The sequence below is a fragment of the Coloeus monedula genome (genome assembly GCF_965178545.1).
Source record: "Coloeus monedula genome assembly, chromosome: 30".
NCBI classification, from domain to species: domain Eukaryota; kingdom Metazoa; phylum Chordata; class Aves; order Passeriformes; family Corvidae; genus Coloeus; species Coloeus monedula.
Window position 1 is genome coordinate 3,722,777 of NC_138810.1, and position 16,676 is coordinate 3,739,452.

General features: G+C 52.5%; 1 protein-coding gene across 1 annotated transcript; it reads right to left on the minus strand.

The window, feature by feature from the left end:
- Nucleotides 1-10,689: 10,689 nt before the first annotated feature.
- HOXC10 (homeobox C10) lies at nt 10,690-14,613 on the minus strand (the record flags this gene model as incomplete). Its single annotated transcript, XM_082299207.1, has 2 exons — nt 10,690-10,967; nt 13,848-14,613. The coding sequence occupies 2 exons, from the start codon at nt 14,611-14,613 to the stop codon at nt 10,690-10,692; spliced, it is 1,044 nt and encodes a 347-aa protein (XP_082155333.1).
- Between the last annotated feature and the right edge of the window lie 2,063 nt (nt 14,614-16,676).

Genomic DNA, 16,676 nt, shown 5'->3' on the forward strand with positions numbered 1-16,676 from the left:
TTTTTTAATCTCATAACGCCACCCGGCTTTTCCTTAGGAAAAAAAAAAAAAAAAGAAAAAAAAAAAAAGAAAAAGAAAAAGCGGCTGGAAACGGGGGCGGAGATGAGGAGGAGGAGGAGGGAGGGATGCTCGGCTGCTCGGCGGCCGGGGGATGCTCAGCCCCGCGGGCTGGGAGGGGGGAGATTCTCCCCGATGCTCCGAGCGAGAGGCAGAGAAGGTGGAAGGTAATTGTGGAAGGTAGCCCAGGAACTATTTCTTGACGTAATTTATCTCTGTCCTCTCCTCCCGCGGCTCTAATGGACGCGTTAAATTGAATTTCGGTGAGAAAAGGGGCGAGCGGAGAAGTGCGCTGGAGGTGGGATCCCCACCCGGAGCCGGGGAGGGGAAGAGAGAGGGGGGGAAGAGAAGCTCGGAGCCTAAAAGGGGGGAAAAAAAAGGGCTTTTGTCATCTTTGGCAGCGCTGTCTCCTCGCCAGGGCTGCTCCAGGGATCCGCGGGGTCCTGCTTGGAGGAAGGAGCTTCTCCAGCAGCGAAAAAAATAAAATTATGGCGAATTCTAGGCGGCTTTAAAAAAGAGGAGGGAGGATATAATAATGATAAACCACTTCCTCCACCCCCCCCCCAAAGAAAAAACCCCAAAAATTTAAAAATATAAAAAGGGAAAGCTGCGCTTTTGCGAGGCAAAGGCTGCGATGTTGGGCGAGGAGGAGCCGGGGATGTTTTTTATGTCCTTCAATAAAATTTTTACGAGGATCATTTGATTGTTCATAAATGTGTCGTTCATTAAATAAAAGCGCAGGACGGAGTTTTCAGCTCGCGGGAGCTCGGGGGGGGACGCGAGGGAGCTTTTGGTGGCAGGAGGAAGCAGCGACGTGTGCTGGGCACATGAGTTTGATGGTTTTATTTTTGCCTTTTTGGGTTTGGTTTTTGTTGGTTTTTTTTTTTTTTTTTTTTGGGTGACGCCCGGAAACTTTTGGTTTTTTGCGCCAAAGCGAGTGGAGAAGTTGGGAGCGTTAAAAATTCCGTGGTAGCCCGGCTGCGTTTTGAGGGAATAACCTTGCTTTTGTAAGGAAAGACAGGTAGGTGCAGCTCCCGCCCCGTGGAGTCTCCAAGAAGGGACTTGGGCGATTTCTTTGGAAGCAAAAAAAAAAAAAATAAAATAAATGAAATCCCTTTAAAAATGAAATTATCTCTCAGGATTTGGTTTTTTGGTTTTTTTTTTTTTTTTAAAGACAGAAACCCCCTGGAAAATGGATTTTCTGCCTTCTCCAGGGTTCTCCAACCGCTCGGGTTTCCTAAAGCTGGGAGGGAAATGGGGCGAAACTGGGGAGGAGAGGGAAAAGTGAGGAGCGCTGGGGGGGTGTCCCCAATGTCACCTCTGAGAGTGGCTCTGCTCGAGTCCCACGGACCCAAAACCCCGCGGTTTTCACTCATTTCCCCCCTTTTTAAGCTGCACGAGAGACGCGAGCAGCAGCAGGAGAGGGCTGAGGAAAATCGAGGCAAGGACTGAGGCAGGGACAGGGCAAAAGAGCCCAAAATGAGCGGAACTGGCAGGAAAATCCCCCCCAGCCCCTCCAAAATCCGCCCCCGCGCAAAGCCCGCACCGCACCCCGAGGAAAACCCAAAAAATGAAGGAATGGATGTCCCAGAGCTGCTGGGAAAAATGGGATTTTCACCTAAAACCAGGGATTTGTCTCGGAAAACTCCGGATTTTCCCCAAAAAGTCCTCGCCTCGCTGCCCCCCGCCAGAATTTCTGCCTCGCTCCGTTTTGGGGCTCCTGTTTTCTGCGAGCCCTTAAAGGGAAATATTCCAGCGGGCTCTGGATGTCTTCCCTGGCCTTCCCAGAGCCCGATTTATCTGTCAATCACCGGCCTCCACTCGGGGGTATTTTTACGTTGACGAGGGGGTAAAAAAAATATAAAAACATCCTCGTTATTCTTTTCTTTCTCCCCATTTTCAAAACGCTTCCTGATGGAGAGGAGGGGGTGGAAAATCCGCCTGGGTTTTCCCACTTTTGGGGGGGATCTTGAAAGGAGAAATCCTGACAAAAGCAGCCGGGAAAGGGAGAGAGGGGAGGAAGGAAGAAGAGGCAGAGAGGGAAGGAGGGAGAGAGGAAGCGAAGACGGAGCGGGATGAGGGGAGAGGAGCACCGGGAGGTTTCTCCAGCGGGGGGAAAAAGGGAATTCTGCCAGGAAAGCTCCGCAGGAGAACGGCGGGAGGAGCAGGAGCGATCCGAGCCCGGGCGAGGAGCGGATTTTGCGAGCCCAGCGCGGCCAGGCAAGGTCACGGAATGAAGCCGCGGATGTCGGTGTCACACAAAGGCGAGGATTCCTTGGATTTCCACATGGAAAACCCGCGGCACGCGGGATTTGTTCACCCCAGCCCCCCCCGCCCTCCCCCGGCGTGGGGTGGGGAATGAATTTTTTAAAAATCCCCCTCGGGATCGCAGCGCGAGGCGCGGGGCGGCCGCGGATGGAGCAGCACAAAGCGGGGATGGGGACGCTTCACCTTAACGCGAATTAAAGGCTCGGCTTTGAGGCTGGAGACGCGGTTTTGAGGCTAAAATCGGAGTTTTTTGAGGTTCGAACAAGGTTTTGAGGCTAAAAACTCGGTTTGAGGCTAAAACCACGGCTTAAGGCAGCGGTTCCCCCCCTGAATCCCGCACCACGACGGGAAACCCCATAAAATTCACCACGCTGGGACCCCCGCCCCCCCCAATAAAATTTCCACTTCTCCCTATAAAATCTCGTCCCTTTCCCCCTCGTCTCGAGGCGAAAACATCGCCGTGGGTGGGGGCAAAGTTCTGGGGGGAAAAGTCCTCTGGGGGAGCAGCGAGCTCCGGGAATATTCCCCTTTCCCAGGAGCGGCGTCTCCCAGCCAGGATCCCGGCTGGAATTCCGGCTCTGGGATCCGGCAGCTCCCAGGCTGGGGCTCGCAGCTTCTCTGCGGCTCCGGGGGTGGTTTTAGGGGAGATTCCCTTTTCCTGGGAGTGAGGGTGGAACCGTCGCATCCCTGCCTGGCGAATCCCTGCTCCTTCCCTCTCACCTCCCCTCCGGAATCCGCGGGGGGAAAAAAGAAACTCCGACAGCGCCGAGCGAGCTCAGCCCCCGGCAGCGCGCGGGTTTTCAGATTTATTATTTCCTGGCCGAGATAAGAAAATTCAAATATAAAATAATAATGATAATAATAATAATAATAATAATAATAATAATAATAATGAAAAGCAGGGAGGAGAGCGGCGGGTGAGGTTACAGAGAATGAAGCCTTTGTTTGAGCCCCGTCCCGGCCACTTCTGGCACCTTTTTGGAGCTAAAATCCTGCCCTTGTCCCTAAAAAATGCTCCCGAGCCGGGATCTGCCTCCCTCACTTCCAAATCTTTCGCCTTCGCTCCGAGAAATTCTGCCCTGACTGGGAGGAACGGGGACAAAAAAATAACCCCAATAAAAAAGCAGAAAATAAAATAAAATAAAGAAATAAAAAGGAGCAGGAGAGGGAGGACAGGAAAATAAAAGAAATAAACCCGCTCGCGGCCGTGCTGACGCTGCTTCTGGGGGGATTTTTTGGCTTTTTAATTCTTTCGGGGATTTTTTTTGGTTCTTTTTTTTTTTTTTGCGGGAAGTGGCGGCCGGGCAGAGGCGGCCGGAGGCGCCCGGGATTTGGGGGGAAGCTTGGGAGCTTTCCCCCTTCTCCCAGCGCAGCTCCAGGCCCCGAGCGGGGTCCCCGAACCCCGGGATCCCCCGGCGATGCTGCGGTGCCCGGGGGGGGCCGGGGGGACAGCGGGGGGCCCAAAAATCCCAAATCCATGCGCGATCCGCGGTTCAATTCCCACAGTCAAGGTCGGATTTTACCCGAAATCGGCGTTTTCGCCCCTCCGGCCCCCCCGGCCCCGCTCGGGGAGGGCGAATCCGCCTTGGCCGAGCGAAAGGAGCCCTCGGGCAGCTCCCGCTGGCGCTCCCGGCCGCTTTTCCAACCTTCATCCCGAATAAAGTTCCCTTTTCCTGCCTTTCTTTGTCCCTTTTCCGTCCCCTTCCTCTCCTCTCCTGCCTGCCCAAGTTCTTGCTCGCTCCCTTTTGTTCCTTCCTCGTCCTTCCTTTCCCTAAAAGAACCCAGAAAAGAGGGGAAATTGCCCACAATGGAGGCAGAGGCTGCGGAGTATTTCCCGGTGCCTCTGATTATCCCAGGATTGTCTCTCGGAGTAAATAAATGCGGGGGGAAATCAATTTCAGGCCATTCGCGGATCTCGCTCTGCTTTTCCCTCCCTGCTAAAATCCTCGGGGGAAAAAAAACCCCAACCAAACAACAAAAAAAATCCCATTTATCCCAAGTCCTCCCATGGAAAACCTGTCCGGGACAAGAATTACCCGCTGGAAACGCCGAGCTGAGCCACGGAGGTAAAAAAATTCCCATTTTTTCCGCCGGAAAAATTCCGCTGCGGGAGTTTTTTACCTGCTCGAGTGCCTCCCCCCCGCTCGCATCCCCCCCTCGTGTCTGCGGCTCAGAATTCCTGTCCCTCCAGCGCTGGAGGTACCGCGGGTGGACAATAAATTCCGAGCCGCAATTAAAGCTCGGACCGATTTCTTTAAGTGCGTTGTGGTCTCTTCCCCCCCCCCAAAATAAAATTTCAGGTCTGCGCCAGCCTCAGCCTCCTGCGGATGTTCCCAAAGCCCCGCGAGCAGCGCGGAGAGGCGCAAAATCCGCGTTTCTCTCCAGCTTCGCCCGGGGTTTTTTTGGGTGCGATGCGCGCGGCGGGTCAAGAGAAGGGGGAAAAAAAAATTACCAAACCCACAAACCCTAAAAAAAACCCGACTCATAAATGAAAAGAGGAGCGGGGAACAAGCCTGAACCCAGAGAGGCGAGGCGAGCACTGCCTGGAGAAACATTTTTCCATCCTTTCTGCCTCTGCATTTATTATGTTTCTGTCAGACAGGCTGTAATTAGCATAGATAACCACGGGCGCGAGCTGCGAGTTGTGTCTGCGAAATCCCATTGTCTGCCCGCTCCTGGCACCCCCGCCAGCCCCAAAGGTGTTGGGGAAGAGCCCGGTGCCCTCGGAGGAGACAAAAAAGCCCCGAACTGCGGCGAGGGAGGGAGGAGCGGGGCGGAGGGAGGACGGAGGTGGCTGCTGGAGGCGATGGATTCCAGCCCAGCAGCTCCGGCCTGCTGCGGGAAATCCGCGCTCGACTCCAACCTGGCGCTTCCCTCCCCCCCCCCCCCAAAAAAAAAGCGCCTTGGGATGGGTTTTTCAGGAGGGATCTGTCCCATCCCAACCCCCCCGCGGGGCGCGCTGCGGGGAGAGCAGCGCGGAGCCGGTACCTGCGCGCATCCCCCGCGGCTCCGCGCCACAACCTTGGGCGATTCCTGCTTTTCCGCACCATTCCCAGCGTTTCCCAGCCCCTTTCCCGGCTCCTCTCTCCGCAAAGATCGGGGGGGGGGGGGGGGAGCGCGGGGGGGCTTTTTCCCCAAATCCGCACCAGCGAAGGCCCACGAGGAGCCAGAATTGATGGAATCCCTGCGAACGCCGCCAAAATAAAGCCCAGCTCCCCCCAAAATGCAGGGAATTCATCAGCGCAGCTTCTCCCCTCCCCAGCGCTTTTTCCGGGAGGTTTTTGCTTTTTTGGGGGCTGTTTTTAGGTGGTTTCTGATTTTTCCACCCTCCCCCCCCCCCCCCCCCCCGCAGCAAAGGATAAATTTCCCCCCCCAACCCCCCCAGGGCGCTGCTCGCCCACACAGAGAAACCTCCAGGTTTCGAAATTCGAAATTCCACCTGCTGGGAGCGGAGCGTTCCAGGAAAAGCCGCCAGAAAAAAAAAAAAAAAGAAAAAAAAAAGAAAAAAAAAAAAATCAGGCCCCGCCAAATTGGCGATATCGCCAATATCCGAGCCTGATAACGCGGAATAAACGCGCGGGGAGCGGAGGGGGAAAGCGCAGAAATGAAAAACACGCGGAGAGCAGCGCGCGGTCCCTGTGACTACTCCTGGTTTTCCATAAAAAAGCGGCGCATCCCAGGAAAATCTCGGAGCCATAAATCCCCCCCCGCGCCCCTCCGCCGCTCCAATATCATAATTAAAAACCAGTGGGGGAGATTTTAACTTTTTATGGCGTTTCTGGGGTTGGGGTTGCTGAGCATATTTTAAGTTTCGCTGCTTTTTTCTTTTTTATTCCTCTCTCTCTCTCTCTCTCCAGGGGTGGCTCGGAAATAAAAATCAATCTTAATATGCACAGAATAGAAATTGGTTTGTCTGGTTCACGCTGTTCGAAGAAAAAAGGGGAAGAAATCTGCAGATTGTTAATCCCGAGAAGGCAAAACTCATCATAAATGTAATGAATCCTTTAAATCATTCAATTATCACAGCACTAATATCAAATAATTATGGTTAAACGTACCAGTAATCAACCTTGTCCCTGTTGAAATATTAATTTAAAGGAGTGCGGGGTGTCTTTTTTTCTTTTTTTTTTCTTCTTCTTTTCTTTTTTTTCCCCCGCTTCTTTTGCCCTTTTAGCGACTTTTTAATTCCGTTTTTTGCCCCCGGGCTGATGAAAATACCCCAAACCAGCAGCGCTTTGACCCAAACCAGCAACATTTGACGCATTTTCCGCGCTTAAACCCGAGCATTTTAAACACCGAACAGGGCATAAAAACCAGATATTAAATGATTCATTCCTTTTATTCTCCTTTGGGCCGCAACGCCCAGCCCCAGATGGAGAAAATCGCGATTTCTGCAATCGAAATAAACTCCTGCCGCAGCAACCTCGCCCTCAGGCTCGCAGGGGGGAAGCCAAAAGCGGGGAAAACACGGGAAAATCACAATCCACCAGCAAAAGCAGCACCTAGAAACCACCACTGCGGCCAAAGCTCAACCTGCCCGCAGCGAACCTGCGAGCCCGGCCCCGAAAAACCCAAATATTCCGACATTTCGCCTCAATTCCTCGGCGCCAACCTGCGCCTTGCAAGCTCTCACCGACACCCGGCACAGGGCGGCTTTTCTGGGATGCCAGGACGCGCAAATCCGCGCAAAACCGGGAGCAAAGGGCTCTCGCAATTCCCAATTTCCCCCTCTGCCGTTCACCTTCGCCTCTTGGCATTTTCAATCCTCACCGATCCCTCTTTCCCCGCGATTTTTGCTTTGTTTCACTCCTTCAATTTTCCCTTTCCCCCCCCTTTTTTTTTTTTTTTGGCATCCAAACGCTGGCACAACTTTCCCAACTTTCCCAGCGGGGGAAAAAGGGGTAAAATAACAAGTTTTTCCCCTCTACTCGTGTGACACAAACGCCTGATTTTCTTCATCCCCAGTTCCTGAGTTTTTTAGGTGTTTTTACTCCAGACAAATTCCCAATCCTGGCTTCCCAGAGCAACCTGGGGCTGGAAATCCAGATTAAAAGCCTGGATAAAAAAGGGGGGGATGTTGAATTTAATCTCTGCCTGGAGACACCGGCAGCGGGAGAAGTCGAAACCCCCAAATTCTGCTTTTTCCCCCCCGTTTTCACCTCCCCGGAACGCTGCGAGTTCTGGAGGGGTTTTTTAGGTGCCAGGGGGGATCAGCAGAAAAAGGGGCGCTCCCAGCACCAGCACAACCCCCCCCCCCAAAAATCAGCGCTCCCCAGCACCCCTGCCTCACCCCAAAAAATCCCCAAATCGCCTTCCCAGCTCAAAAAAAAAAAAAAAAAAAAAAAAAAGAATTTTAAAAATTTGTATGAATGCAGAAGCCGCCACGGGGAGGGGGGACAGGGGGGATTTCTGATTTTCATTTTTACTATTATGATGATTTATTTCCTTTTTCATCTCCTTTTTAAAAGGCATCACCCCCGTGCTGGGGCTCTGCCAATCGCTGCCGATAATTTGGGGTGGAAAAGCGCAAAAAGCGCTGCCTTTGTCCTCCTCATTTCAGCAACAAAAGGGGGGAAATTGGGGCCAAAAACTCAAAGGAAAGGGGCCAAAAATCAAAGAAAAAGGGCAAAAATCTCCGGGAGGGGCGCGCTGGGAGGGGGTCGGTGAAGGTTTAGGTCGTGCTGGTGCTGATCCCCATCACGGTGGGGACGGGATGGGATTTGGGGGGCTTTTTTTAGGGTGGCCGGCGCTCGCTGCGAGTTGCGCGGGGCGCGCAAGGAGCGCCCCGGGGCGCGCCCGGCGGAGCTGCGAGTGCTGCCCTTGATGAAGACGAACTGACGTAATTAAGGCAGTTTCTTGTTGCCGAGCTAAAAGCCCATCCCAACAACATGAAACTACCTAAACCACAGATCAGCTGCGCTGGGAAGGGGCGGAAGATCCACGCATTTTCTGTCAGAGAGGAGGGAAGAGGGGGAAAAAAAATCCAGGGAGAGCAGACAGCGAGAGGAGGAGGAGGAGGAGGAGGAGGAGGGAGAGAAAAGAGGGATGGGAGGAAGGTGGGGGGGAAAATAAAAAGAAGGAAAAAAAGGAGAGGAAAAGAAGAAAATTCGCCCCCTTTGTTGCTGGTCTCCCTTCGCCCCCCTCCCGTCTCTGCCCGAAATTTGCAGCCCAGAAAATGCTTTGGGGGCCGGGAGAAAGGAAGGGAAACCCCCAAAAATAAAAGCCCCGAAGCGGCATCTTTAATGTGTCCATGAAATCGCTGTGATCGGCGCTGGCTCGCTGCTCGCCGCGGCGGCGGCGGAGGCGTTTGGGGCGAGAACAGCTCGAAAATGCTGAATTATTGCGGGCTGCGCTCTCTCATTGCCAAAGCGGCAGCGTCCTGACCTTCTCCCGTTCAAATCGCGCTGATCCAGCCCCAAAAAATGCTTCCCCGAGAGCCCTGCGCGGCCAGCGGGGCTGCCAGCAGCGAAATAAAATCACCTCGTGCCCGCGCTGCGCTCAGCATCCTCCTCAGAAAGGCACCGCGGGCACCTCTGCCAGCAGCGCTGGCACCTCCGCACGCTCCAAATCCTCCTGTTCCCCCCCAAAAACCCCGACATTCCGCCAATTCCCACGTTTAGCAAAGCCTCTGCCGCTCTCCGAGCCAACTCCGCGCAAGTAAGTTTCCAGGAAAGGCAGCTTTGGGGCAGAAAATCCGGGGGAAAATGGGAATCTCCGCGGGATCCGTCCTGCAGCATGCATTGCCCCCGCGGAAATTCCGCTGTCAGGCGCGCAGGGAGCCGCTCCCGCCGAGGGCGAGCCCCCAAATCCTGCAGGAAAGCCGCGGAGCTGAGGCACGTCCGGAGAAGCTGCGGCTGAGCGCGGCTCCGCCGCTTTACCTTTGGCGCGGAGGAGGGGGAGGAAGAAGAAATCCATCCGGAGCGAGAAATCGCCTGCCTTACCTTGCGGCTGCCATCCCAAACGCCGCTGCCTCCGAGGTGTATTCCCAGGGAGGGCGATCCCTCCTCGGCAGCGCCCGCGGGGAGCGCGCGCGGCTTCCCAAAAAACCCCAAAGCGCGGAGGAGTTGCGCATCCCAAGGTTGCTGCTTCAGCTCTGCCTCCCTTCCCTCCTCCACAGTCACCTTTAAATGCATCTTTTACTGCTGCGGCACATTATATTTGCAGATCATAAAATCCACCTCCAGCGCTTACCGAGACTGTCCTGACATTACTGTTTTATGACCTTGACTTATTGTGGTCACCTGGATAATATTTAAATCAACGTTATGGGCTCTCGCTTATATTAAAAACCCCCGCCAGGAGAGGCTCCTGGAAGCCTTAAAAGGATGAGTCCTGAGGAGAGAGAAAGGAAAAAAAAAACCCTTATATAGAGGGGGGGGTTGGGGGGGAGATGGAAAAGAAGTGGTTCTTCACCCAAAAAAAACCCACCAACAAAAAAAGCCCCAAACACTTTAAGGAACCCGCTCGTCCACGGTTCTATGAAATTTATTTTCGCTCCATAAAGGAAGATACATGCAAAGGATAACACGTACAGGATATATTTAAATACCACAGCCACGAGAAATGGACTTCTTCTTTTTTTTTTCCCCCCATCAGCGGATCACCCAACGCTGCTCGATTTTTTAATATTTTTTTTTCCCCTCTTTTATTCCCCCCCTTTTTTTCCTCCCCCTCTTCTCTATTCCCCTTAAATATTTTGTTTTATGGATGGCATCGCCTTCCCTGGGAGGAACTGCACAACGCCGGGCGTGAGATGTCCCCACTGCAACTTGAATTTACAGACACTTCCATGAAATCCATCTTTTTTTCCTCGTTTTTTTTCGCCGTTTTTATTTTACAATGGGCAGGCTACGCTAAGATATGGGGGGAAAAAAAACAACTTCGGGACGCATTTATTCCCTCCTAAACGTACAAAACACACCGGGGGGAAAGTCCTTCTGCTTTGTGCTGCACGGAAATAACTTAAAACCTCTGATAAGGTCGGGTTTGGGGGTTTTTGAGCCACCGTCTCCACCTTTTATTTTTCCACCGAGAAACCGCGGGTGCAGAATTCCTCCTGGCGCTCAGAGCGCTGCGTCTTCTCCCTCTGTGAAAACCACTCGAGGTCCTTTGATTTTATTTTATTTCAGTCGTTTTGGGATTGGGGTGGGTTTTGTTGTTGTGTTTTTTTTTTTTTTTTCTTTTCCGGTGGGCGCGTCGCCTTTCCACCCGAGGGGCGATTAAAATAAAATAACAATAAAATAATAAAATAATAATAAAATAGAGACTAAACACCCACCCCACCCCCCCCCCAAAAAAAAAAAAAACAAACAAAAAAAAACAAAAACACAAATCGCGGGCGGTTCCGGGCGCTGAGGACGCGACTCAGGTGAAATTAAAATTCGAGGTGAGTTCGCGGATCCGGTTCTCCCTGTTCATCTTCTTGAGCTTCATGCGGCGGTTTTGGAACCAGATTTTGACCTGCCTGTCCGTCAGGTTGATGCTCTTGCTGATCTCCAGGCGGCGCTCTCGGGTCAAGTACATATTGAACAGAAACTCCTTCTCCAGCTCCAGCGTCTGGTGCTTGGTGTACGGACACCTCTTCTTTCTTCCGCTCTTTGCCGTCAGCCAATTTCCTGTGGCGTTCTCCGCCTTTATGTCCTCTGTTAAAAATAACAGCCCGGCGTGAGAGACCCTCGCAGGGGCGCCCAGGCGCTGAAACGGCTCTTTTTCCGCGCCCCCCACCCCCCAAAAAAAAAAAAAAATCGCCTTAAAATAAAGATGTTTGGGTGCGTTTGTGGAGGTTTTTTATTTTTTTTCCGAGAGGTGGTGGGGGGGTTGAAAAAAAAAAAAAAAAAGAGATGCGCTGCTGCGCTGGGATCAGGGTTTTGGGGAGGGGGATTTGGGGAAGAGAAAAGGGGGTTTGGGGGAGAAGAATCGAGTTTGGAGGAGATCAGCTGGGGTTTGGGGAAGGGAATGGGGATTCGCGGCAGGGAAATTTGGGGTTTGGGGGAGGGAAACCGGGATTTTTGGGGAGGGAAATTGGTTTTGGGGGAGAAGAATCGAGTCTGGAGGAGATAAATCGGGGCTTGGGGAGGTGAATGAGGGTTTGCAGAGGGGGATGGGGGTTTTGGGGATAAGAATCGAGTCTGGAGGAGATAAATCGAGGTTTGGGGAGATAAATCGGGCTTTGGGGAGAGAAGTGGGGTTTGGAGGAGGTAAAAAGAGGGGGTTTTAGGGAATAAGTGGGTGGGGAAAGCACCTCCACCGCCGAGGAACCCGCAAAGGTCGCGGGGTGAAGATCTCCTGCCTCCCCCACGGCAATTAAACACCGCTAATTAAAAACTCCCTGCGGTCAGAGATGAGTTGTGGGGTCCGCCGCAGCTCTGGGGGCTTCCCCAAATCACCCCAAAACCCCCATCCTTTATCAGCTCATCCAGGGGCTGGAATGGGCGCGTTTTGGGGATATTTTGGGGTGAAATAAATTTATTTTCGCTGGCCCCGAGCAGCCTTTCCCTCGAGGATTTCCCGGCTGAGCTGCGAGGGCACAAACTGGGGGAATTTGTAGGAATTTCGGGAAAGGCGCCCGCGTTTCACACGTCCCTAAACAAACACCGGCGGATCCTTGGGCTTTGAATTTGGTCATGAGGAGGAAAAACTCCGGCACCAAATCCCTGGCCGGGATCTGAGCCTGAATCCCCGGGAAAATCCAAGAGAATCGCAGCAAATCCTCGGCGCCGGATTTGGGGGAAATCCGTGAAAATTCGGGGTTCGCCCTTCAGGGTTGACCCCAGAACCTTGAATGCCACCAAACCTTGGGAATCCCCTTGGAACGCTCTCCTCCCCCTCCCCCAAATGCTGAAATTCCACCAGAAAGGGATTTTTAGTTTAAAACCCCCACATTCGGGCTCGACGGAAACGAAAATCGCAGCTTTGAGAGGTTTCCCAAGGAAGCGCCAGGAACAGAAACCGCCCGAATCCTCCCCAAATCGCCTCGGACCATCCCAAACCCGAAACCTCGGTGACAACGACCCCAAAAAAGCTCCAAAATCTGCGCAGCCCCGCGCGTCCGCTCCAAATTCCACATCCGAGCTGAGAGAAACCGGCTCCCTTTATTTATTTTCCAGTTCTTTCCACCCACAGCGCAAATCCAGCCCAAAATAACCTCTTTATTTTGGGGTTATCTCGCACCAAAACCTCTCCCGGCGCGGGCGTTGAAGGCGCTTTTGTGCAGATTAAGTTTGCAGGGTTTTGATAACCTTGACTTTGCTTTTTTTCCCCCCTTTGTTTGGGTTTTTTTTCTGTCGGTTTTTGCTGGGTGTGATCGCAGCTCAGCTCTCGGATCAAATCATTTCCCCTCCGGACCCCAAAACAGAAATGGGAATTATTAAATAAAATAAAGAGGGCGGGGGAAGGGGAAAGAAAGAAAAAAAAAAAAGGGGAATTTTTGGGTTCTGCTTCTCCCAAGGCCAATTTTGATGGGGAAGGAGAGGTTTTGTTGGGGGGCCAGGATTTCTGGGGAGTCCACAAGCGAGCAGAGCCTAAATTTGAGGATATTTTAATCCACCCAGCACAGGTAAAGCCAGGCTTAGATCCGAGCGGGATTTTCCAGATTTTTTTGGATTTTTTTTTCCCCGGAAAACCCAAATCCATCCCTTCGCATCGTTCCCGCTCGCTGAATCCGCCTCTGGATTTACCCAGCTTGGATTTAATGGGGGAAGAAACCCCGAATATTCCCAGATTTCCAGCCTCTCCAGCGAAAAATCCGAGCGCCTTCCATGCAAGCCTCGCCTCGGAAAAATCCCAAACTTAAAACATCTGCTCAGCACAACAGAAACATTTTTTTGCCTCCGCAAACGAGACCTCGGTTCGTCAGCAACAACAACAAAAATTAAATAAAAAAAAGCTTTGTCCTCTCCCTGAGCCTCTTCCCAAGCCTGGGAAGAGCCACAATTCCCGCCTGGAGCTGCGAATTCCTCTCCGCGCGTTTTCATTTCCATTATTTTCATTTTAATCCTTTTTTTTTTTTTTTTTTTTTTTTCCTCCAACCCCGAGCCAACGCCAGAGGAAACCAATTCTCGCCTCGCGCGCGGAAATGGAGAATTCCCCCTGAAAAAGGGGCCAAAATCGGGGTTCATCCGCCTCAAAAAATCACAACAACCCCTCCCCAAGAGCCCCAAATCTCCGCGATTCCAAAGCAAAGCCACTCCCGCTCTCCGCAAACACCGATTTCCCATCTTCTTTTTGGCATTAAACACGCGCACAACAGATTTTCCTCAGCTCCGACCGCACTCTCTGCTCCCTTTTCTCCCTTCTGGTAATTAAATTTATGAACACGTTTGAAACCAGCAGGATTTGAGGCAGAATATCTGGGTTTGGGTTTTTTTTTTTTTCCTCCATAATCCCGATTATTTCAAAGCCAATTTCTGCGGGAGAAGCCGGCGGGGCAGAGAGCGCGTTCCTGAACATTCCCTGAACATTCCCTGAATATTCTCTCTTCTTAACCACTCCAATCAATTAAATAAGGAACCGTTCTCGCCTACCTTTCGCCTCGCTGTCGGAATTGTCGGTGCTGGTGGTGTCGGTGCTTTTATTCAGCTCCTTCTCCGCCTCGGCCGCGCCGCCTTTTCCAGCGGCGCCGCTTTTTTCCGTTTTAATTTCGCTCGGCGGCTGCTCCGCGGCGGCGTTTTCGGGGAAATTCGCTTGGAATTTGGGCGAAATTCGCTCCACCACGGGCGGGGGAGGCGGAGGAGGCGGCGGAGCCGCTTCCAGATGCTCGTTCCTGGCGCTCAGGCTCGCCCGGGCTTCAAAAGTCGCCTCGAAATCGGCGGAATTGCCGCAATTCTGCGCCTTCTCCAGGGAGGGGTAACCTTGGCCGGCTCGGTAGTAGCTGGGCACGGGCACCTCGTGCTCGCCCAGGCACGATTCGGGCAGCGGGGAGGGGAACAGGGCACCTTCGGGGGCGTTCTTGGCCCTTTTTTCCGCCGTGAACATGCAGCAGACATTCTCCTCCTTGACGCTGGCCGGGAAGGAGCAGGACGGCAGCTGCCTCGCAACAGGTTGCTCGATCCTAAAAGCGCTTTTGGGGTCGGCCCAGGTGTCGAGCTGAGCCAGGTAGGACGGGTAGGATCCCAGGGAAACCTCGTCGCGTTTGGGGAGAGAAGGGAGGATGCCACAGTTCCGCATCACCCCGCAGCCGAAATCGCCGCCGGGCTGCCCGAACATCCCCTGGCCCGAGGCGAAATTCTCCCCGCGGCTCAACGAGTCCATCAAAAACGAGTTGGGAGTCACATTGTTGGGACATGACATTTTCTCCGAGAGGGCTTTTAAGGAGGAATACTCCAGCCAGGGGCTGACATCTTTTTTTTAGCGAGGGGGGAAGGAGGAGAGAGGGAGGAAAAAAAAAAAAAAAATTAAAAAAAAAAAAAAAATCAAGCCCCATAATTATCCACGCATCGCTTTTCACTCCCCCCCCTTCCCTTTTTTCCTTTTTTTTTCCCCCTCCATCCTTCACCCCCACGTGATGTTCAGGCCAATGAGGATTGAAAATGGCCTTGATGATTCAGACGGCGGAAACGTCACGGGGGTCAAGTTGTCGCCACCGGGAGCGGCACCGTGGAGCAACAGCGACATCTGCCCGCTCCCGGCCGGGACCTTCACGTTGAACAAAGCCCGAGCTGCCGCTGCCCTCCCGCCCCGTTTGTTTACCAACCCAGCCCCGCGCGGGGATGAAAAAACGGGGGAAAACCCCCCAATTTCCCACCCCGAATCCACCCCCCGGGGGTGGCGTCAACGCGGGGAGAAAAGGGGGAAATTGGAGTTATTAAAAATGGAAAAAAAAAAGAGAGAGAGAAAAGAAAATTTGCCCTCGCGTTGTTGTTGGGGTTTTTTATTTAATTCCGGCTTCCGTGGATGGGTCAAAAGCCCTCTTTTTGTGGCCTGAAATAGAGGGGGGGGTTAATTATCGCTTCCCGACGGGCGACCCCCGCCCGGGTCTCTCCTTCCTCCTTCTCCTTCCTCCCTCGGCTGCTCCTTCCTCCCCCTCCCGATCTCGCTCCGGGCTCAGCCGCCGCCGCTCCTCGGCCGCATTTTTATTTTTATTCCGTTTATTTCGGGGCTGGAGGGGCTTTGGGGGTCGCGCTTGGCTTTGGCCCTTTGGAGAAAAAAGGGGCGGGGGCTGCGGGGGCAGAAATTTGGGGAATAATCCCAAAAATTCCTCATCCGGGCTTCTCCCGAAACACCGCCGCTCCTCGGAGCAGGTCGGATTTTTCCCGAGCGGCTTCCCCAAATGAAGGAAAGGACGGTGAAATCCTCTTTTTTTTTTTTTTTTTAATTTCCCTTTTTTTTGGTTGTTGTTTTTTTAATTCCTTTTTTTCCCCCCTTTCCCCGCAGCGCAGCAGCTTCGCCTCCCCTTGCTCTGCCCAAGCAGCTTTTTTTAATTATCCGCTCTCATTCCCGAACTGTCTTAAGTTTCTGGGATAAAATGGCATCTGTGGAGTGCGCGGGGAGAGGGGGGAAAATCCCGCTGGGGAGGGGGGAAAAAAAGGTCGGATTTGGGAAAAAAAGGAGGAACTTGGAGAGGGCGAACCGCGAGGGCTGAGCTGGGTCCGCTCCCGCCTGGCTCCCTCCGCTCCCTCTTTTTCTCCGGGAATTCTCCGATCTGGCCACGGACTCGCTGAAACCACGCGGAAAAAAAAGAAAAAAAATTAAACCGAAACTCTCCGGATTTGGGCGGGTTTTAATTTAATTCTCATTCTTTTCCTGCAGTTTTTAATTCAATTCTCGTTTTCCCGCAGCGAATTACGCAGTAAAGTTACTTTTTTTCTCCGGGATTTTTTCCTCTCTCCTCTTTTTCCGTGGCGCGATTCCCATCGAGGCCAGCTCAAGTTGGTTTTTTGGGAATTTTGAATCTCCCAGAGAAAATTTGATGCCCAAAACCTCCGGAATTGGAGCTTTTCGTGGTCGCCGCGCTCTCCCTCTCCAACTTTATTTCCTTTATTATTCCTAAATCGCGTCGGAATTGAGATCGATGGGGTTTTTCCATTGTTTGGTGTTTGGGACAATAGGGAATAAATGGATAAAATGGGAAATAGTCCGGGAATTTCAAGATCATTACGGGGGGGAAAGAGGCGGGTTCAGAGTCACTTTCAAGGGAAACAAAAAGAAAACGGCAGCGTTCATTAAAAAAAAAAAAAAAAAAGAGAGAGAAACCAACAAAAAGCAGGGACGAATGCGAAAAAATGAGGGGAAAATGGAATAAAAAAATAAAGGACAAAGGGGAAAAAATGAAATCGAGGGAAAGAAAGAAAAGAAAGAAATCGCGGAGGAAAGGGGGGGAAAAAAAGTGGAACTTGACCGTTTGGGGCGATTTG